This window comes from Melanaphis sacchari, unplaced genomic scaffold, assembly GCF_002803265.2.
Source record: "Melanaphis sacchari strain LSU unplaced genomic scaffold, SCAv2.0 Contig64_pilon_pilon, whole genome shotgun sequence".
NCBI lineage: Eukaryota > Metazoa > Arthropoda > Insecta > Hemiptera > Aphididae > Melanaphis > Melanaphis sacchari.
The window spans coordinates 1,348,260-1,373,405 of record NW_020271462.1 but is presented as its reverse complement, the minus strand read 5'-3'; the positions used below and the strand labels follow the sequence as shown (position 1 = coordinate 1,373,405).

General features: G+C 23.5%; 1 protein-coding gene across 2 annotated transcripts; it reads right to left on the bottom strand.

The window, feature by feature from the left end:
* Positions 1-295: 295 nt before the first annotated feature.
* On the bottom strand, positions 296-22,416 carry LOC112600451 (leucine-rich repeat flightless-interacting protein 2). 2 transcript variants are annotated; one of them, XM_025347678.1, is made up of 12 exons: positions 22,133-22,416; positions 19,879-20,012; positions 5,283-5,412; positions 3,127-3,281; positions 2,920-3,066; positions 2,738-2,854; positions 2,273-2,408; positions 1,226-1,369; positions 1,067-1,146; positions 877-981; positions 530-675; positions 296-457 (listed from the first exon to the last, which is right to left on the bottom strand). In XM_025347678.1, the coding sequence occupies exons 2-11, from the start codon at positions 19,969-19,971 to the stop codon at positions 565-567; spliced, it is 1,218 nt and encodes a 405-aa protein (XP_025203463.1). In that variant the 5' UTR covers positions 19,972-20,012; positions 22,133-22,416; the 3' UTR covers positions 296-457; positions 530-564. The 2 variants fall into 2 exon arrangements, with proteins under 2 accessions (XP_025203463.1, XP_025203461.1); XM_025347676.1 differs by lacking the exons at positions 19,879-20,012; positions 22,133-22,416 and adding exons at positions 5,670-6,350; positions 13,934-14,068.
* Positions 22,417-25,146: the final 2,730 nt, after the last annotated feature.

Here is a 25,146-nt window from a genome sequence, read left to right as displayed (position 1 = left end):
ACAAGAGTGAATGCCACTTATTTTGATTTAACAAGGTTCAACTAACACAGAAGAACTTATAATAAAAACATTTACCATCAATGAAAGTTGGGTTATTGGTTGATAGCTTTGGAACAATAGTCAAATCAACAAAAATAAAGAATTTTATTATTTCAAAATAAAATAATAATTAAATATACTTAATAATATAAAATAAAACATTTATAAAATGATAATGTTAGATTGTAATTTCAATTAAAATAAAACAATTTTTACACGGTAATTATATTTTGCTATAATTATTAGTATTTTGTTATTAAATATTTATTAATATCAATTAAATTATTTAAAAATTATAAACTAAATTATGTTTTTAATTATTTTATGTTTCTTGTCCAGTTTTGCACATCTTCCCATTATCAATTGTCTGATATGACACTGATGATGAATATAGATTTTATTGCACAAAATATCGCATCTACAAAAAAAAAAAATTAGTAAATTATATTATATGGTTAATAGTAGTACTTGAACTACAATAAATTATTACTTTTAGTTTTGTTCGATAGGGAATAAGATAGTTTATTATAAATCTTTTAGTAAACTGGATTTGGCATTCTTTAACTTGTCAAAGCGTTTTAATAAATGCATATTGGATGTCTCCAATTCTTCAACTTTTGCTTGAGCTTCTCGGAGCTAAAAAAAAAGTGAAATTCTCATTAAGGAAAATTAACTATTACAAACTTTAATAATAATTAAGCTATAGAATAAATAATTAATTATGATTCATATATAGTATACATATTTTTTATATTGATGTTAGTAAACTTTTAAACTAAGTATTTTTGTTTAATTTATATTTATAAAGTTAAATATTTTACAAACAATAATTAATACCTCGCGCTGTAGTTTTCGTTTTTCCAATTTCAGTTCATCTTCAGCTTTCTCAGATGCTTCAGAAGCTGTTTTATATCTAATTACTTGACTTTCAAGTCTAGCTACCTAAAATTAAATATAATTATTTTAATGGATGTTAGATAAAATGTACATAATAAATAAAGTAAAAGGTTTTAATTAATTAATTTACATTAGCTTGTAACGTAGAAATATCTTGTTCAGCCTTTTGCCACTTGAATTTATAATCACTAAGAACTTTATTAGTTTCTTCTATTAAAAAAAAAAAATTAATTATCAAATTATATTATTGGTATTTTTAAAAATGCAATTGACACAAAGCCAATCTTACTTTGGGCATCTTCCAAATCGTCTGAGTCTGTACCATTATAATGGTTATCACTATGACGTTTGGCCTCTTGCAACTCTAATTTGAGCCTATTAATTTCGTCTATATAGTTGTTGCGCTCCTCAGTAAACTTTTTGAGTCGTACATCTGAATAAAACCCAAAGTATTTACATTATAACATGGTATGAAAAATATAAAATATATTAAAAACACAATATATAATTGTATGAAAAATGTTATTGAATACAAGGTTATCCTATAACTCTATATTCTAAATTTCTGTTTTCAAACATATTCTTTTTAAGTTGTCATGTAAAAAACATTTTTGACAATAAAATAAGAATTTTTATTCTTATTTATTATATATTTTACTGTTGGCACGTTAATATATATTTTTAATTTCAATGTGTTAGACAAATAATTTAAAATATTTCGATATATTAAATTAAAATTTTAGATGAGTAGTTAATTAGTTACAAGAGTTAAAATAGAACAAATATTCAAACACTTTTTTTTTTTTAAATAAATGAAAAAAAGATCTGTTGTGTGGAAAATTGGTTGTTGATCATGAATTATGATATGAAAAAATATAAATGGTACCTAAACAGTATTAATAAAAATATATTTTCAAAATTTGTGAAATTTAAGTTGTATAATAAAATATGTAAATCATAAAATTAAGAAGTAAATTTTTTTATTTAGAAAACATTAAATATGCATAAAAATATTCATTATTTAATAAAACTGACAATATGTGAAAAATAAGCTTTAAAAATCTTTGATTATTCAACTTTTCATTAAATAAAATGTACTTCTAACTTGGTCAGCTATAAATCGAGAAAATATAAACAAATATGCTGTTCCTATAATTTCAGTTTAAATAAACAGAGCAATGAATCATATACCAACATAAATAAATATTTGCTTAAATTTATAATATTTGTTATGGATTATAACACATTTATATATTTAATGTAATTATTAAGAGTAATTTAAAGAAAATAGAGAAACAAAGTAATAAAATATTTAATAAAATATGTATATACATACCTAAACAACCTTCTCCTGCATCTTGTAACAATTGAGCATTTTCAACAGAGACTAAGGCACGTTTTATTTTACTATTACATTGATCATTCTCATTCCAACTTTCTTGTTCTGTGCTGATAATTACTAAACCTTTTTCCTAAAATAATAATTAAAATATTTATTTATATTCTAAACCAACTAATCCATACAATTTTAGTTCATGATATTTTTTTTTATTATTCAAATAGTTATTTTTAAGTGACTTTAAATCATACTTCAAGATTTTTAACATTAAATAAAAGTACATCAATAGTAAGAAGAGAAGACTGAAATATTGTATGATTAAATACATGAATTTTTAACTAAAATAATATTTTATGAAATAAAATTGTGTCTTAAGGTTTTTAAAGTTATTAAAATATTGTTGGTAACAAATATAAAGAACAAACTAATAACACTAAATATTAGATAAAAATATTAATTTACCTCAATGAGTTTATCACGTTCTTCTAGTTCTTGTTGAAGTGTTACAGATTCTAGTTTTTGAGCGGCCAATAAACGCTTTAATTTTTCATTTTCTCTACAACTCTCTTTATGTTCTCGCTGTAAATGAGTTAAATAATATATTTATAAATTTAAAAAATACTTAATAACTATAAAATAATTACTTTTATATGCATAAGTTCTTCTTCGATATCAGTGTACTTGTCTTTGTACAATTCTACCATATATGTCACAGCTGCTTTTTCATTGTCAAGTTGAGCATTTTGTACCATAGCTTTACGGAACTTTTCCTCTAAGTCTTTTAATTCCATCTAAAAATTTTATTAATATTTATTTATAGAAATATTTAAAAATAAACAACTCAATCATACCCTAAAATCTCGAAAATTAGGAGTAGATTCATCAAGAGAATCAACCGAATTACGTCGACTAGATTGGTAACTGTTAGTATTGTGTATTGAACTGGCTGCTCTAGGGCTGGCAGTACTTGCAGCTACTCGTGATACTCGATTTATAATAGATCCATCTAAGAGATAAAGGCAAATAATATAGTAAATATTATACACTTTAAAATAAATATTTAAACAAAGTGTTTTATATCTTAATCAAACACTTTTTTAATTACAGGAACTTAATCATAAAACTTTGAAGTGTCACTTATCATAAACTAAATACTGTATAGTTGAATACAAAGTGCTATAAAAATAAATAATCATAAACTAATTTAGCAAATATTTATAGAATTATATTTCATATTTTAAATTAATAATTATTTATTTATCTACCTTTTAATATTCTTTAGTTTATTTTAGTGAACTTTATTACTAAAATTCAAATTATTATTATAATGGTCTTTTATCTTAATTTTAATTTCACGCCTTGAATATAAAACAAAAATCTTGTTTAAATAAATCATTATTTTTACATATGTAATATTTTTATTTTTTTTTTTATAACCATTAGAATAACTTTGAATATGATGTAATAAGTGATAAAATAAATCTAAATAAGAATATACAAGAAACATATCAGAGAGAAAAAATATTCATACAAATAATAATTTCCATAAATGTTTTGACTATATAGCCATTGCTTATATAGAAATAAGGTAATGATAGAGTTTTATCTTCAAATTTAATTTTTTAATTTTTTTTTATTATCATATAATAATAATGTAAATACTGAAATCCATAAAATATAAATAAAATAACCAAGCGTTGGTAATAACTTAGATCAGGGGTCGGCAACCTTTTTAACCACACGGGCCATTTTTTTTTCAATTGTTCATCAAGGGCCACATTAAAAAAAAAATTACATACTATGATATAATACTTATAATTGTATTGCTATTATGAAACGGTTAGATAAGATTTTATTTATAAAGGAAAAAGAATTACATAATATTGAAAATTATATGAAAAATGTTATTAAACAAAAGTAAAACACAAAAATTAACCACCTTTGTGCGGGCCGCGGGTTGCCGACCCCTGACTTAGATTAAGTATAATATAAGGCAAAAATAAAGTCTTAACAATACACAAATAAAATAAAGATTTAACACGGAGAAGGCAGATAGATAAACAAGCCAAACTTCAATTCTAAATGAGTATTATTACATTAAATTCCTAACTGTGATTTTCAGAAAGCTAGATATCAAAGATATACCAAAGAATGTTAGCTAGAGTTAAAATATGCCCAAGACCAAATGTCCCAAATTTTTTTTTCATACATATTTTAAATTTTTTAAATATTAATTTACAGTAAAAATTTTATTTAAATATTACAAAAATAGTACTAACTACATCTCCATCTCCATATATTACATATAATTGTACAATATTATATTAAATTATAATTAGTATAATTATAATATCTGAAAATTTAAAATTGATTTACTGATTATTAAATTTTTGGATAAAATTATTTTTATAAATTGATAAATCCAGAGATAATATTGAGAAACAAAAATTTAATAATGATAAAAGTGAATTTGAAAAAAAAAACAACAAAAAACAAACAATATTACTTATTAATTATCAAAGTTATAATCAATTATTACTTTTACACCAAGTCAACATGTATATACTTAATGAACAGGAAACATTGTAACTCTTAAGTTTGGTAATTTAATCAAATTATTTTTGTTTTAAATTAAAGTTAAGTTAGTTTTACTAAAGTATAATTTGACTAGGCAATGTGACCCATTAATTCAAGATATATTTTGTAAAAGGTTGAAATTCTACAATAATAAATACTATTTTATGCACTTATATCATAATTACTTGTAAAATATTTATTTATTTTTTTATATTTTATGCAAGTCGTATATGTATAGTAAGAATTAAACATTTTATCTTAATTTTGTACATATTTGCAAAGGTATAATATATTTTCCTCAAATTTATTTTGCCTTAGACATATTTCCTTACAATATACTAAGTGAATACCAAAATAAGGTATACAGAGAATACTCTATACCTTATAAAAAATAGCATGCGTACAGAAATAGAAATAAAAGTATACTTGCCAGCAGTATGCATATCAAAAGCTTTGTCTGCATTTTCCTCAGCTTCTTTTTGTTGTCGTTCAATTTCTCGCATACGAATTTCTCTAGCTTCAGCACGGGCTTGACGTCTTGCAGCCAAACGAGCTTCAGCCTGGAACAAAATAAAAATGTTTTAATTAGTCAATTGCTTAATATTTTTAATTTTAAAATTCTCATCGTCTCAATTATAAATATTGTATTAAGCGCTTCCTAAAAGATTTATGCAGTATGCATTGTTAGTAAACATATAATCAAAATTAACTTATTTAAAACACGTTAAACAAAATAACATAATTATAGTCTTACATCAATACTAGAAAATACAATTCAAGTAACCAACAAGTTAATTATAATTATATTTATACGTACTTCATCATTACGCTTATCCAAAAACGCTACAATTCCATCTGCTTCAGAATCACAATTGGAATTATAGTCATGACTAGAACCATTAATTCGTACCTTTGTTTGTTCCCTAAGAGGACTAGATTGACGATCGTTCAAAATATTATCTGATAGCTCATCGATATCACTGATATCAGCAATAGAATATGCACAATAACTTTCGTCGTCCTCTGATGAAAAATAAGTATAATTTGTTTCAGCGTTGCATACTGGACGAATTGCATCAGTATTTAAATTTTCGCATACTGAATTCAGTGCAGTATTATCATTAACACATGTGTGACAAGAATATGATCCGTCATTATCAAATATCAACTTAGACGACGAGTTAACGACTTTAGAATATTCATATGGAGTAACGTTATTTAAGATATTCACCACCGCATCCCTACTATCCGCACTATTAACACTGCTAGAATATAGCGATGTGGACTTTTTCGACGCTAATGTAGAGTTAGATGTATTAAATTCAACAGGCACATTGACGAGTAATTTAGCATCTAATGATTTTTCATTTAAATTATCTGTAGTTTGATTTATGTATATGTGAGTAATATGCGCTCCAGTAACCAGATCACATGGCGTAACGTTCATTTTAATATGACTTTCATTCATGTTAGATGCTCAATGTGATATATTTTTTAACTAAATAAATAACAAGACCAAAAATTAATTAAATATGAACACTTTCATTTCAATTAAGTGCAAAAGAAAACAATATTATTATATCATGATATCTAAACAAATTTATTTAAGTACTCCATCAAAACAAAACATAAGTATCCAACATAACATAGGTATAGTTATATCAAAGAGTTTACAGCATTACATTATGTAATTATGAAATAAAAAGAATATAGATGGATTTAGGAAGTAAATATTACCACTAGCCTGCAGGGTCATTTTTTATTTTTAGATTCAGAGCGGAACGTATTTTGTGTTTCTGGAAATTTACGAAAACAGCTTTGTGGGAATTAAAATAAAATTCAAAAAGTTTCTCTGCTGATTATAAATCGTAAACGTCTTATAAATTATAATACGTTAGAAATTTAATTTATTAAATTTTTTATTCTTTTGTATTTTGAATAATGCAGTCTTAAACATTTTAATTCAATAAAAAGGTAAAAAAAAAAAAATAAACAATACGAAAACAAAATATATTAAATAACGTAAAATTAAATGCCTATTTATTATTTATACAATAAATAATGGATTTTAAACCAAAAACTATTATAAAATACCATGTAACATAAAAAAATTTAAACTCATTTCTGATATATTTTTTCAATAAGATGTCGGCGCACCATATTTTGTTTTTTTACTTTTTATTACATACAAATTAAATACTATAATAGTGTGTTAACTTCATGGTAAGTGTATAAAACTTTTTAAAATAATGTAAGCTGTAATTGTATTTAACATAATATAACTTAAATAACCAACATGTTGTACAATAATTACCAGATTTTGAACTTCAAATAACAGGATAATTAAAAAAAGTAAAAATGTCTCGTCGATGAAAATATCAATAAAAAAATATTTTATGTTTATCATCTATAAATAGAAGACTATCTTTATCTTTGTGAAAGATGAATTAATTTTTACATCGGTCTTCTAATATATAATAAGTTTAAGTAAAAATGTTTACTAAAATATAAAATTTAATAACGTCATAATATTTTACTATTTATATTTAATAAGCACTGCCATGTTCCTTTTGACCGTTTACAGAATATAACCTATCATTAACTTGAGTTGGTTCACAGTAATAATTATATGAAGTATTTATTTAAGTTACTTAGCTACCTATGCATTATAATACAATTAAATATTCAAGCATTACAATTTTTTTAAATTTTTATATAAACGAATAGATATTGTGTAAATAATATAAATATCAAAACCTAAACATCGTACTTAATATTTTATTCAATAAAGCAAATTTATAAATAATTGTAGAATAGTTTGAATTGATATACTATACTTATATTTAGGAAAATGCTGAGACAAATTTTATAAATATTCAATTCTACCGAACTATATGTTAAAAAATTGTATGCACACACTAACTTTAAATATTGTCTATGATAAACATCTTAAATGTATAAGATTATTCTTTAAGTCGTAGTGTATAAAAATTACTATTTACTGAACTGTCAAATAATATCAGCGTTTTCCATTACGGTACATAAAAATAGTAGGATACCGCTACCTCACAGATTTATTAGAAGTTAGAACAAAATAAATATAAAAATATACGTCTTCAAAAAAATAATATTAATAATATCAAACATTTAACATAAAAATTAAAAAAATAGTAGAATAATTTAATTTAAATTAAATATTTATGAATATTGTACCTACATTGTTTTGAAATTTAAGCTTGTTTTTTTTAACATATTCCATAATAGTCAGTTCGTTTGATAATAAGACCGATTATTGGTAAACCAAATTGCTTTCTTGTTCCCGATTACATTTCAGTTGTATTACTTCGGTTCCCTTTTTAATTATTTATTTATTTATCAATAAGCGACGATAATCGTGATAAATATACATTTAAACGGGAAAACTATATTTTAAAATCTATAAGCATATTTTGTACATTTATGCAGTAATAGATGACAACCGATAATATTACTATACCTACCATAAATAATTTTTCAAAGATACGTTTTATGACCTAAATATTTGTATGCGTCACAAACGCCAATTGTTTCCAATTATATACGTTTACAGACTATAAAACAGAAAAAAATCTAATCAATATTCAAATAATTTATTGTTTAGGTTTAGTGTATCTAGCAGTGGAAAAACCAGTTAGTGATGTCAATATGTCATAACTCATAAGTCGTAACTCATAAACCTATTTGCAACGGGCAGAATGTTTACTCACACAAATACATATTTACTATTGTAGTATCTACCTAACATAACATTTTAATACGCGTATATAGTTATGTCAACAGAAACAATAATTCAAACATTTTACGTTATCTCAATTCTCAACTATGCATTTAATAAATTAATAAATAATATTTAAAAATACATTAATAAAATAATATAAGAGACATAAAATGGTATGTAAGTGAGTAACACTCTGCTGTCTCTGCTGTACATTGAATAGGTCACTATTATAGGACTGTTAAATTTGAATACAATTATTATACATCATTGTATACAAAGAACCATTCTGAGCGGAAACAGTCTATCAGCTTTCATCACCAAGTGATAATATTTTTTTGGAATAGCTATTTAAGTAATTTATTTTATTTTTAATATTATAGTAAGTCCATATACATTTTTCCGAAAATATTGCATTCATTTTATTATTAGTATTTAACAACAAAATAATTTACAAATTTTCCCGATTTTTATGAATTTTGTTAAAATTCTAACTTAAACGCTTATAAAAAATGATTGTAACAATAGATTTTTGATATTTTTCAATTGAGAATTAAACTACTTATAAGGAACTTTGTATTAAAATTTTCAGTATTTCTACACAGCAAATAATTTTTAATCAATATTTTTTTTAAAAAAAGTGAATATTTTTTATGCCTATTAATATTTAATACATTAAAAATAGTAGAAACATTTTTAAAATCGTATCATGATAGAAAACAATAATATAAACATTTTACAAAAATTTCAAATATTTATGGTAATTCGCTTTCAAGTTACATTAAAAAAACAAAATCAATTTTTGTCAAAAATTTGATTTACGTAAAATGTCCGTTTTTCCTTAATTTTTTTGTTTTTATTTCCCTATTATAAAAATAAGTGCTGTACATTTTTAAGTTTGGTTTATTTAATGTACACAACACTAGATTCAATTTATTACACAAAACTGCCCCGATTTTTAAATTCTAACATTTTATTGACAACTTATCGTGTACTCATGTACACACACACAATTAATACATTCATCGCTCCGCTCAGAATCTAAAAATGTATTATTCCGAAACACTATTTGTGGTCTTGGTCTAATACATAATGCTTGTTTTACGAGGCGCATTAGTCATACAGTTCTATTTAATACGTTTATTGGTATATATTGTTTTTACATTAGTTTATTAGAAACATTAATATTAAAACAGTATAGTTTATACCTGTTTATACAGTATATTTACAAATAAAAAGTGTACCTACGTATGCATGTAAATTTAAGAACAAATTACTATAATTATGAAATCAGCTTTGATATATTGATATTGATTTACTATAACGTCTATAACAAAACATAGATAAATGCATTAAGGTACCTCGTACCTACATAAATAATATCCTATACCGATGTGAAATAAAGAACGGATGTTGCGTCCTCTTAATGTCATGTATACCTATAGGATGTAAGATAAACCAAAAGATATTAACAACCTAACTAAAGTAATATTTTAATTTTAAATTTATACATAATATAAATTTATTATGTATGATGGTTAGGTGGATTGATTAAAAATAGTGTGTTCACAAGTTGTAGTTTTTATTCGTAAAACAAGTCATATTTGACTTATTTATTTGTTCAAACTGTATTATGGCTTACAATGATCTAAATTGAACTAATAATTCGAATTAAAATACACAATATTAACGAATTAGTAATACACATTTGAAGAACTAACAAAAATAGTTGTACACTTATATATATTCTTAATATACGCCTACATAAATAAGTAATCTTATTTTAAAAACAAATTATACGAACTATGTTTCTTATTTATTGATATTTTAACATGATCAAATAAAATAAAATATAAACTACTATATTATATTACTAATACATTTGGAATTTTTTCACTTTGGTCACCATTAGCTTCGAAACGAGTCAGAATTGAAATAAACGTATACCTAAGCAATATATATTACATCATAACGATTAATTTTAATGGCTTATATATACCATACATAGGTAACATATGCACGAATATGTATTATATACTCTAGGTAATAAAGTACAGTAAATTATTTGAAATGTAAAGGATTTTTTTTTTTTTTTAAGTACCTACTAACATCATAAAAAACAAAAAATCCATTGTATTGGTATATTAAATTGACATCGTGCATATACTGTATTGTAGTCAAATAAATTAAACAATTAACACGAATAAAAAGGTAAAAAAATACAAAAATTATACGAAATACCAAAGTACTTACAGGTTGAATCTATTCATCGCGAGATAAATTAAAAAACATATTTATTTTTTTCAGTGTTTTTATGTTTTTTTATTTTATAAAATTATAGACTGACTACCGACAAAACGAATTCAACTATGAAAAAATATTGAGATAAAACAGTTTATACTTTAGTTTGCGTTACTCGTAATTCGTAAATTATGATATTGATAAATTTTAATCCACGATAAATTGACAGAATGGGGTATCCTATTAACCATTAATAAATTAATTATAATATAATGCATATATCGTAAAAAGCACTATCTATAAAAAGTGTATAATACAAAATTTATTTGTAAGAAAAATATTTATACACGCTAATAATAATATGCAATAATGTCAAAAACATAATGATGTATTCGTATGATATATGTATATTGTATATATATGTGTATACATGTATAACGTATTAACCTAAATATAATAGATAATAAAATTAGAAACAAGAATTCAGTATTTCAAGAACATGAAATAAAAAATAATAATTTAAGTTCTCACACAAACATACAGTCACATTTTAATGATTTAATATCTTATCGAATGAAAAAATAAAATTAAAATAATATTAGTAATGATAGAATAATGATGGTAAATATAAGTCTAGACTAAATGTAATTTTCATCAAAACAAACAAAAATAGTTATCATGAGAACGATCAAAGAATGTCTGGAAAGTCTTTACAGACATTATTATAACCCATTATTGTGATATCATTACCTCAACTCATATACAGGGTGATTTATTTTCGTAAGAAGCTTTTTATTTTGAAAACTATTATCAATTTATTAGAATTTTTAAAATATAATATTTTACATAGGTACCATTTAAACTCATTTAAAAATTAAAATATCATTAACACACACGATAAAGCACAGATGTTCTTATCCTTAAAAAAAAAAACACACTCAAAATTATAAGTTTACTTTACAAAATTATGATATCTGAACATAAATATGCCAAATTATATTATGTTATTAAGACGGAGACAAGATTTGGGTTCAGCATTTTCATAAAAATTAAATCTATCTAAAAATGTATAAGTATATTTTTACTATAATTTTTTTAATTTTATTCTGTTTTGAATTGGTATTTACATTTTTAATATAATTAATTAATAGTTTAGATTGATTTATTATATTTATGGGTTGTAACTTATAAGTATTAAAGCTTAGATAATGACAATGACAAAGTACTGTGCCAAACGTTGGTTCACTACTTCTTTCGTCTAACTTAAAATACTTTTATAACTATAGTTAATCAACTATTCGTTCGGAATTTGATTTGTATATATAGAAATACTCCAAAAAATATTTTGTTTTGGAATATAACAATAAAAATGTATATTATTTAAACATTTAAAAACTTGAAAATGATAATGATAAAAAAAATCTATTTTTTAATAAATTCAAATCATATAAAAAAAATCATTGTTATAAAGTTATTTTTTTAAATAATTATTCTTATGTTGAAAAAAACACCCTGTTTATATTTATATGCAATACGGCGGCATACAGCTATTCCACTCATGATAAGAAATGTGCTTTGTTACTAACATCAAATATTATAAAAACATAGAATATGACTTTAGGAGGACTCGCTGTGAGGTACTGTATGAAACCTAAGATATAATTAAGCATAATAGGAATTCGGATTTATTTAACAATGAGCATTCGTTCGTCTTAAATTTTAGTTAAGTATTAATATTAGTCCTATAAATACCTATAAATAATAAATAATGTAATATTAATATATAAATATAATATTTTTAATTAAATATTAACGGCTTTGTTAGCCTTTTTTTGGTAATATTTACCACCCAAAAGTTGCTTCCTAGTACACACTTATTAGACTCTATAAGTATTATTATTTATATTATGTTTAGTACAATATTATTTTTACATTTTAGTAATAATAATAAAAATATTTAATGACTTTTATAGAACCAGATATGGAATAAAATAATTAGTAAAACTGTTATTGTTTAACCGATGATGTACCTATAAATATTTTTAAATACCATTTCAATATATTTTAATCAATTTTAAATAAAGTAGTTAAATAAAATAATCTACATAAAAAATTACAAGATTTTGAGTTAATATATAAAAACTAATATTCCGAAGACATAGACGTACAACAAATAATTAGAGATTTTAATATGTTATAGGGTAATAACGATTTTAAATTACATAAAGAATAAAGATATATGTATTATTATAATAAAATGTTTAATATTAGAATTGATAAAAATTGTTTTAGTTTAATACTTATTTACAATAAATTTTTGTTATTATTTAAATCTGTCAATAATATTTTTGTCAACTATACTAATACAAACACTGATTTGCATATATAGATGCATACTTACACTTACGAATATTTTTAAGATTCTTAAAATTAATATTTAAAATATGCTGATTACTAACTATACAAGGTGTTCAAAATAATAGCTAATTCAAAAATTTTACGAAAAATCTAACTATTCACAAAGCCATTCGAATTGTGGACTAATAAATCAATACAAATTTAAAAATACTATTATTAAATACTTAAGTTAAAAAAAAACATGATAAAACAACTATATTTTAAGCCCTATTAGGACATAAATAGAAGAACAGATAATAACTCATGAATAAAATATCTACCTAACAGTAAACAAAGCAAGGTCGTGTTTAACTAGACAAACCCAAAATAGATCTTATTTTAAAAACCAGGCTTTAAATTATGCTACTAATTGAAAATTATATTTAAAAAGTAGTGTATTATTTTACCAAATTAATTATTCTTGAATAAACTACAAAATCTATAGATTACTATGATAAGTTGAAAAAAAATTTATAGTTGACATTCAGATATTTAGTGTGAAAATAATTTTACATTTATTGTACTTTTTGATAGTTAATAAAAACTAACAGTAAGAGTATACATTTGATTAATATTGCAAAACTATTTAACTTAATTTATATTTTATATTATGCACTTAAAAGGTTGGACATATTTTACATTTTGTAATGATGGAGTATAAATATTTAAATACCAGATATTTGTATTACTTTAAATATGAATGCTTCAAAAATTTGGTTTGATACACAAAAACATGACTTAATGTACTACACATTTTAAATATTATACTAGTCTATTCCTAAATAAATAAAAAACGAATATTTAAAATTATTTATTTTATGATTTTAAAACACACCTAAAAGATGAAAGGTGTAACAAAAATAACGCGAACTACACAACACAACACGTACACGGACGAGCACCCAATACAACATAGTATTGTATGTAATGAAAAATTAATAAGCAATACAGCATATCAAACATAACCGTACCTAGCGAACTCTGGAAACCGGTTGGGTACAAGAAGCTAAATATTTCGTTTAATAGGTATAGGTGCCCTAAAGAAGTAAATTTAATGCAGGATTATCATAGTGGGGAATTAATTTATACGCAAAATATAAAATTATCAGATTCAATATGTTTAAAGATAAATTTAATAGACTAAAATAAATCGAAGATAATATTCGTAAAACAGTTTTAGAAATTATAACATCAGTTATCACCATAAAAAATAGATACATTTCATATATGTATTTTCGAGATAACAATCCAAAAAATAAGAATTTAAAAAAATATAAAACAAAATTTAGATCCACCACAAAAATGAATAATTAAAAATTATAACACCGATTTATTTTCCATATTATCGTTTGGTTTTCCAAGTACTACTGTATAGGAACCTTTGTGACTATTAAAATTTATATTTTAATAACAAAGGTAAACAAATGTAAATGTAAGCTTAAAAGATTCGTAAGTTTACGTATAAGTGATAATGAGGAAAGACACGTTTATTTTAGCATGGTTTTTTTTTTAAGAAAAAATTACATTTTTAAAAGTATCAACATTTCTATAAATGTTATTTATACTGAGTGATTCTATTATCAAACAACAATCATTAATTAAAATCTATAAAGGTTTAAAAAAAATAAATATTTTTTCATAATTTCTTATCAAAAACAAAAACATTATTTTAAAAGACAACATACATTTTTAATTTTATATTCTAAAATAGAATATTTTTCGTATTATTTTGATACATAAAACTGAAATTTGAACAAGAAGTTTATGAATTTTAAGTATTTAAAGTTTAAGTAAGCTGATTAAAAGACCAACATTTTATGGAATATTCCAGAACCTTTCTACTCCTCTCACCTAACTTACAATACTTATGTTGTAACTCATACACTACTCGTTCAAATCTTGATTTTTATCAATGTATATCATTCGAAAAATATTGTTTCAAAATATGACATTAAAAATGTAAGTTGTAGTTTAAAAAAGAAAATTTTTTTAAAATTTGAATGATGAAAAATATTAAAAATATCGTTAATTTGACTGTAAATTATATAAAAAATATTTTTTCAAAAATACTAATAGAACTTGAAATAATAAGTGTTACTCTAAATCGCTCAATATATTTATTCATATATCTACTATAGATTACATATCCAATATAGTTAGTAGGGTCAAGAATATTTAAAAAAAAAATTTTCTATCATTTTAAAAAATATACAAAAGATTATGATCTCCTCTACTAATATTCGTTACATTAATTACCATTTTTGATTAAAAAAAAACCTAAAAATTTTATACAATAAATAATAAATAAGTATAAACATAGTTAAAACTAAATATAAAAAAATTAAATGAATGAATGGACTCATTCTACTCTAAAATGATGTGTCACACACTTAATTTTTTTTTTTTTTTTGTAAAATATTAGTCACACATTACTAATTTGAATATATATTATAGCCATAATTTCTATTAAGTCAATATATTTATTGATATCATTTTTGATATTTTGTTACCAATTATAGCCAATTAGTTATTTAGCCTTTATAATAAAAATAATAATAATAATTATTATTATTATATTTATTTTTTTGTCCTTTTTTTTTTTAGAAAAATAGTGTTAACAAAAAATTTATACAATAAATCCTATATAATATGGATCCTGAATTATATTGAAACCTGTCTTTTATAAAAAAGTTATTAGGTTCCTATGACTAATATATTTTTATATACATTAATCCTTGAACAAGCTGGAGCTTATAAAACATTTAAATAAAAATAAAATGTTGTCATGCACTTGTGCACCATATAAATACCTATTTTAAAATTATTAACCAACATATTATAATCTATATCAATTCCTATCTACCCAGCACCTAATATATTTATCAATCATATTGTTTTGTTGCAATGCGTATGTTGGCAATTAATATTATATAGTATGATGGTGTGGGGACTGTCCAGTGTCACCATTAGGCGATGATACAGTCAACCCTATCTTTTGTCTTTTTGCAGCACTTGCCTTGGACAGTCATTGAGCAGTGACTACCGAACTATCTTATGTTTTATTCTTTTGTATTAGTTATATGAATTCTAAAGTATTGGAAAGTTTGTGAAATCAATGAAGTGTTATAACTTATAATCAATTCAGTTAACAGGTATACTTTGTTATTTAGTGTTGTAATAATATTCTACTACAATATGATAACAAGTAACGAGTTAAACAAATTTGTGAACTTTTTAAATATGGAAATATTCAAGTGTATAATAATATAGATACTAATTCAAAAATGAAATAAATAGTAAATAAGCTTAACTATAAAAATAAATGTAAAATTCAAAATTCTAATAGGTATAATTTTAAAATGGCAAATAACATAACAAAACAAAACAAAAAACATTGGAAGAGTATGTGATAAGTGATAATATTTTGAAATATTATAAAATAATAAAAATCTATCATTATATATTTTTTACAATCATTTTTAAATGGAAATTTGTCAAAAATGAAAAAAATTATCTGGTCCAAATACCATTTTCATATTAAATAGGCTTTACTGTAGTTATAATAGATACCTATTAGAAAAATGGTATATATGTTTTTTTCAGATATTTATAGGGCAGCATACCTCTCCTCTCAACTACCCATAGGCGTAATTAGACCTTAAAGTTAGGGGCTTGTCTAGAATTGTTTGTTATTATAGAATTATTGGAGTGCTCTGCTCTAACTCTAAACACCTTACAACAATTGATTATACATGTAATATGAATGTAAATTAATATTTAATTATAAAACAAATGATAAACCAAGTGGTATTGAGGTTAAATATTTATATATTAACATATTATTAAGTATTATTTTAGATATAAAGAATTTAATGATTTTTAGTTTATTGACAACTTCTTAGTAGGGAGTATTTGTGTAGTAAAAATTACACAACATGATACGTAGAGGTGGATTTCCCATTAGGCACTGTAGGCAGCTGCCTAAGGCGACAAAGTTTATAGTGTTTTATTAAAAAACATCAAACTTATTATAAAAAAAAAAAATTCATTACTTTATATTTATGAAAAATAATTAATAATAATGTGCGTATTTATTTTATATTTTTCTACTATATCGTATATGGTATACGGTTGTGGTAACTTGTTCAGTCGTTCACCTATTTTTAGGGCGGTAAATTGTTGATGCCTATAGTCGTTAAAAAGATAAATCTGCCTTTGATGATACGTCTTACACAGGATCATTACATAGGTACAATAATATAGTTTAAATTAATATTTTTCCAAGATATTAATAAAAAAAATAAAACGATATTTTAAATTTAAGTTTAAAAATGTTACTATTATGGGCGGTAGTGTGGGACTAGGAATTATGATAGGGGGGCTAAAATTTATGTTGGGGGGACTAAACCCCCCCCCAAGTCCCCCCCTAGTTACGCCTATGCAACTACCTCCATAAAAATTAGCACTTGACACAATAATTATATAATTTTTTAATTTAATATACTATAAGTAGTTTTAATAAAGTTGTCAAAAATATTTTTAACTGGTTAAATTATATTAAGAGGACACAACACCCGTATGTGTTGTCTGTTTTACAAACGTACAACATATCAAATATTACGTTCACAATAATCTATTATACTCTGTTATTTTTAAAACTAAAGTGAGCTGACTTATTACAATATTTAAAGATAATATTATTATCTAGAAATGCATCTTATATTTAATTGGTATTTAAATTTACTAAAAATGTACAGTTGTAAAATACTCAACTTGCTTTAAAAATTTTTTTTATAATTTGATACTTACAATTGTATTTTTATATGTATTTAAATTATATTTATATTAATATACATACTTAACCTATGAACCATTTATAATTAAATATATAAACATAACGCAGAGGTCTAAAAAAAAAGAAACATAAAAATATTGGTAATAATATTCATTTTTATAGTAAAAATTAGATCTTAAAATGATGCTTCAGCACATTTTAAAAATATATACACTTTTCATTATTTTGTCTAAGGATAATTTTTATTTCATTAAATTAGAAATAACAACAAAGAGGATAAATGGATAGTTTATAACAAAATATATTTTTTGTACCTTATACAAAATTGAAATTAATTGATGGTCTTATAGTTTATTTTTAATTAGTTTGAGAATTATTTACTTGAAAAGACCATAACTCATTTTGAAATTTTTAAAAATCTAATAGCACGATAATATTATAATTCCTAATAACTAGTTTGCACACTGATAATTTATATTAAACTACTAGTTTATTAGAAATATATTTCTTAACTTTAATTGATATCAAGCATGGCAACAATTTAAAATTTACTCTTATTACACTTGTTTATCATGTATATTATTTATGGTACTGATTAAAAAAATTTAGTATAAGAATACCTTTAAGGATAATTCCACCATTATTGTCAGTTATGAGCAGGGCTTGGGACTTAAAGCATTAGCTTATTTTAGCAGAGTGGTATGGAAGTGTAGGTCATGTTATAATAAGTTCAATTATGAAATTGAAAATGCTTTTTTGTTGCTTTTTTCAATGATCTTTTAAAAAAATGCTTAATTCTAGTTTTTCTAATTATTTTTACTTTTTTGACCAGTTTATCTACTTTTTATGATTTTTTCCTACAATTTTGTTTATGATGAAATAAACAATGACAAAGCAAAATGTCTCAAAAATAAAGTTTGATTTTTTTATGATATAAAGATTTATTTATTTTTTTGATCTTTAGTTAAATTATGTTTAGCACAGTTACAAATTATATCTAGTACTTACTTTATCATGTAAAAAGAAAGTTTTTTTATCAAATATTTTTGTTCAAACTTAAGTTATATAAATACTTATTTGAGTGCTTATAATGATGTTTTTAAGTGCTTTAAGTCTCAAGCCTTAATTATGAGTAAAATGTTTGATGATAAAGAAATAGTTATTATTACATAATTATTACCATTTAAAATTACTAATATATATACAGGTGTCACTTAAATATTTTGTTAGGTTCTATTTAATATGCCTTATATATATATAATTTTTGGTGTTCAAACATGTTTTATGAAAGTTCCAAACATAATATGCTATGATTGAGATCACAAATACTCAAAATTTCTTTATCCCTTACTATTAGTCACCAGGAATAATACTCAGAAATTATATTTCCATCTTACTAACAATATAGCATCATATTTGTGTTCTGAAAAATTATTTTTATGAAATTAGCTTAAATAAGCCTAAAAATAATTCTCAAGAGAAGAATATTGCCTAAATTAGTAGACGCATTTTTTAAGATATTCTTAAGCGAGTTATAATCCTTTATAAATTGAACAATATTTATATGACAATGACAACAGTTGTGGGTGTGACATCCTCTTAGTATTTTTCCAAATAGGGTTATTAATAGTTAGAATAAATTATGTTTGTGCACTAATTATCTTAATCATAGCATGTCTACACATTTCTTAATATAGGTATTCTACCTATAAATAGTATTATAATTATAAAAATATATGTTTAATAATTTTAAAATATAATTATAAAAAAGAAGCATACAAAATTAAATCTAAGAGATTCAAAGTTTATACAGTAATATAACTTTTTTAATTTACTTACTTCTTTTGCTATTTGGTCAAATGCTTGGTCTTCAGCATAATGTGTAGTAGGAAGCCTTCTACGACCACCAGTTGTTGAACTAGGACTATCCATTATAAAATTGATACCATTTTTAATTCAAACTTTGATTCTCCCTAAAATTATTAAATTATAAAAACAAATATTAATAAATAAAGAAATTTTATTTTTATTTCATTTTTAAACCACACAAATAATAACTAAACACATTATTACTGTTAAGATTAAAATATTAGTGGGAATAAAAAAGTATATTAATATTTGTAAAGGTACCTACCTACAAAATATTTTATCAGCCTAAAATTATTGATATTTTTAAATTTAAAAATAATTATTAATAAAACATCAAAGTTAATTTAAAAATAAAGTATTAGGTATCTAACACAAAAAGAAATATTAAGTAAAATGATAAATTTAATTTGAAAATAAATTATTACCTAACACAAATAGAAATATCTAATACCTAAAATAATAAGTGTAATTCTTAATTAATATTCTTAGAAGTCACACTTTTAATTGTCAAATAAGAATTATCACCTTTCGTCAGTCTAACAACTTTCAATCTATTTAGTATATAGATATCATTGATCAGTCAAAGATATATTTAAGACTGCAAGAATTTAGAATGAAATATTGGCTATATTCCAAAATGTCATTGCGAGTGTCTTTTTATTTCCACATATTTTGATGGTGGCATATATATATAAATTAGGTAGGTATTGAAAACAATAAAGTAAATAAGAAACTTTTTAGGTAACAAAATTTGATGTAGGTTTATTTACATTTGTTTTAATTAAAAATACATAAACACAATCTGTAAGTTATTAACTGCTGGTGAAATTTTAATTAAATCTGTAAACTTCAGATAAATGCCAACATGATATGTCTTTCTATAATATTTTAGATATTTAATATTCATGTATAGTTTTGTTTTTAGTTGCACTACAATTTATAAATTATTTGTTCAAATAAAATAACTAGTTTAGAACACAATATTCAAAAAGTAGTTAAATAATTTTTATAATAAAGAAGTTACCTATAAAGTCTGAAATCAATTTTCATCAATATTGCCATTTAATGTAGATGCTTACATAATAGACGAATACTTATATAAATATTTTGATAAAATTAAATTATATAGATTTTACAAAAGAAATAATTCTGAGTTACTGTTTAAATCTAAAGTTTAAATTAATAAATAATGGTATATTATCAAGATTATTTTTAGATATATGTAGGTTTATTAATCAAAGCACTAGAAAATAGTTGGATTAGACAGTGATTATTGTTGAAGTTATTGATACTTCTTCTAAGCACCCAATTGTTCATACTTCATAAATCATTTTTTGGAAAGTTCTTGCTCATTTTTTAGGTGCACAATGAACTAAGTGTTCCAAAAAATTTGTAGCAGATACAATAACAAAAAAAAAAAAAAAAAAATTGTAAAATTATTTAGACAAGTGTGGCGTAAAAAGAAAACACTTAGATATATTATGTGTATAGGTATCTATTTAAAATCTTTCCAACTGAATATGAAATGTTACTAAAGGCTTTTTATTTTAAATGTTGTAAACAATTTAGTAATTGTCATTAATACAGATTTAATCACACTCGATTAATTATATTTGCGCATAATGAAAAATTATTAATATGTAGGTGGGTAGGTAATGTAAAAATAATACAATAATGATATACCCACACAGTGAATTGGAGTCAATTACAGCCTACTGAAATAACAGGTTTGATTAGAATGTTTTTTACATCAATGACTAAAAATCAACACGATAATAATTTTAGTAGGCAAGATCTAAGTGATTACCTGAGTTGCCACTTTCCAAGTCAGTAATTGTTGCATAATATTGTCAATAGAAATATATCATAAGAATTGTCGAGCATTAGCCAAGTAGATAAATCATGTTTTAAGCCAATAAAATACACAAAAAAATTAGGCATGAACTAGATAAATGGAAAGAGACGACTCAAATTCAATCGATGGAAAGTTTTATTTTCAACAAAACAACAGACGAAAAAAAATATAGCGTAAACAAATCTTACAATAGCCCAAGACCGTCGTGTAAAATATTAACAATTGGCAATTGGTTTAAAAAACCGTTGTAGCTTTGCAATAAAGGCATGATAGAACACTGCAGAAGACAGCACACAAACGTTGCACCGTCTGTCGTCCGTTCACGGGACTATAGGCCACTCGATCTTAAAACTCAATTGTCGGACTTACCGTCGAAGTTGTTGTAGTCTTCGGCTGTGTCTTCTCCACTCCGTACAGGATGCGGTCCATCTGCGCGTCTAAACTACACGACACACGCGCGCGCGTACTATAATCCGCAAGCAGACTCTACGAGTTTTCGAACATGGTTCGGCAATACACGAAAAGACAATTGAATTCCAATCAGTGAATTCGAAACAGCACTGATTCCGCCGAAAACAGTGGAACAACAACAATAATTAAAGTAATAATAATAACGATGATGATGATGATGATAATAAACTACTACTAATAATAATAATAATAATAATAATAATAATAATAATAACAAAAACGAAATTATTTTTCGAGTGAAAAAAAAATATATCTATATAGATAGGTAGCGGTAGTGAGGCGAAAGAACGTGTGAGTACGAGTTTCTGTATTTATGTGTGTGTGTGTGTGTGTGTGTACGTTCAAGACAGAAGAGAAGGATGCAGACATACGGCGAGATTAAAACATTGTGTATATCTATACATAAACAGAAGTGTGTGTATGTGTGTGTGTGTGTGTGTGTATTGTTTGTATATATATATATATATATATTGGTAGTACTTCAAACACAACGCAATCGGAGAGATGATAAAGTGAAAATCTCGTCGCAGCGGGTCGAAAGGAGACGTCGTCAGTGACGGCAAGCGACGGAGGACCGAGGCCGCTGAGACAAAAAAAATAAATATTGCATGCATATACCGGCTCATACTAGTAGTGACATCTGTCCGTCGAAAATATTATCTAAATCATATTTTTACAGTATCATATTATTATTATTTATTATGAATGATATAATAGATAACGTAATATATTATAATTTATAACAAATGTCAAGTAATTAATAATGAAAAATATTGAAAAATAGCTGCACTATAATAGTTATGGTTTCACGTTTCTCTGCAGCGGACGGGAAACAGCATGGGCTTTGATGCAACATCACTTAGTGGCTATTCGCCAACCTACATAAATAATGTTTTTTAGGAACATGAGTCGAAACTCGAAGTAACAGACGGTTTTGTCACAAAAGTTCCTAAATATATTTTGCTTCTGGACATTCTTGATATTGACATTTCTCTTGTAACTAAAACATAATAAGGTACCGCACGTCCCATACCCCCATACCTGGGACATACAAGAGATGATTAAATTTGCTTTGATGTCTCTGTCTGATATTTTGACTACATGACAGAGTTTAATAGGTATCTATGAATGCTAAGTGGTAAGCATACAAGATAAGTGCATTTTCAAATCCATGGCATATGTTATTTAGATTTAGTTATAATTTTTGTGCAAATCTTTTTGGCAGACCAATAGTAAAATTAGTCCTAGCCTGTATTTTTAATTTTATTTTTCAAAGAATTATAAAACTAATGTGTTATTTTTGAAAATATGCTTTTTATTGTAATAAAAAATATGGTTAAAAATTTAATTTTTTAATTTTATAATTTAAGTAGGTAATATACTTTTTTTTTTTATTTATGTCAGCATTATCTTAAGTCATCAATAATAAATAAATAATAAATAATAATGTGCACAATTGATATATGTTTAATATTGATATAAGTTAAAAGTACATATTATGTAAGTTTTTTGATATGAGAAATTTTGATGAATTGGGTCTTTTAGACTTTGAACAAGACTTTAAACTTCAATATAAAAAGGAAAAATTAGGTTGTACATTAGATGTTGAATATACTTAACCATCAAGTAGGTCATCAAGTATGTTTTTAATTTGAATTCAATAATAAGTCAATACTGACCAAAAATGATTCTCAGAAAATACAATGTCTTGTTTTATATTAATAAGTATAGGAATTTTATGATATATGGTATATTTATAATAATATTAAAGTACTTTATTTCACCATTTTCAATATGGTATTTTGGATTAATTTTTGCTAAATACATTACATTTGAAAATGTCTATGTGTATTAAATATAATAACATATACTGAAATATCTACAATAAAAGTTTCAAATTCCCACGGATAATATTTCTAAATTAAAAAAATAACTACAAAAATTGTTATTTTTTAATTAAATATTAAATTTTCATCAAATTTTAATTGAAATGTCTATAAAAAGAATTGTGTTGTATTTTTCAGTTACCAACAATATGAAATATTTATGAAATACCTATTATTAACTTTTCAAGCCTTATCCATCAAACTTAAACATTTTATAAATTTATAACAACAAAATAATTTGATGAATACTGAAGTAATGAATAATATTACTAGTTAGATAATATATAAGTACACTTTTAAAATAGGTAACTACTAAATAGTAATTAAGTAACTACTGATAAATTATAATTTGGTATTTGAGTTTTAAATTTATGACAAACAAATATCCAAATACAAATTTGAATTTTTTATATTATTCAATATTGTCAACTAAATACTGATCAATGGTAATGATTTAGCCATGGCTGGGAATAAAAATATATGTAGTCCATATTGTTCATATTGTTGTTTATAAATAAAGAAGTTGTTGTCATGACTACAGATATACACTATAGAGTATATTAAATATTTTTCATAGTAAAATATAAATGATCACTAATCAAAAAATAAACACAATATTATATTGTAAGTTGTAACCTACTCCTTATGATATTCTGTCATGTCTTTTATCATATTTTTTAGATTGATAATATTATCAGTTGCTCAAAAAACGTGAACAGTAAGCACGGTTGTTAACGGAGACATTTTACAATATTTACAGTAAAATTGTTGATTAGGAATAGTCGGTCGTCGACATATCATTTATCAGTTATCTTGAAACATCAATATTATTGTTATACAATATACATTATTTATGTATTAATGTAAATTTAAAAACAACGTAGCTGTATATTATAATAATTGTACTCAATGTTTGAATTGTTTCCTTAATTTCAATAAAAAATGAATAATTAATCATTTAGTTTCACGTCATGGTAGGTATCATAATTTCTTTTAAATGTTTTACTGTGGTCCAATAAGAATTTT

Coding starts and splice junctions, on each gene's coding strand:
- LOC112600451 (XM_025347676.1), bottom strand. CDS start 6,320: ATGAATGAAAGTCATATTAAAATGAACGTTACGCCATGTGATCTGGTT. Junction 3,067..3,126: donor CTAATTTTCGAGATTTTAGG/GTATGATTGAGT, acceptor TAAAATTTTTAG/ATGGAATTAAAAGACTTAGA. Junction 2,855..2,919: donor AAGAACTTATGCATATAAAA/GTAATTATTTTA, acceptor ACTCATTTACAG/CGAGAACATAAAGAGAGTTG.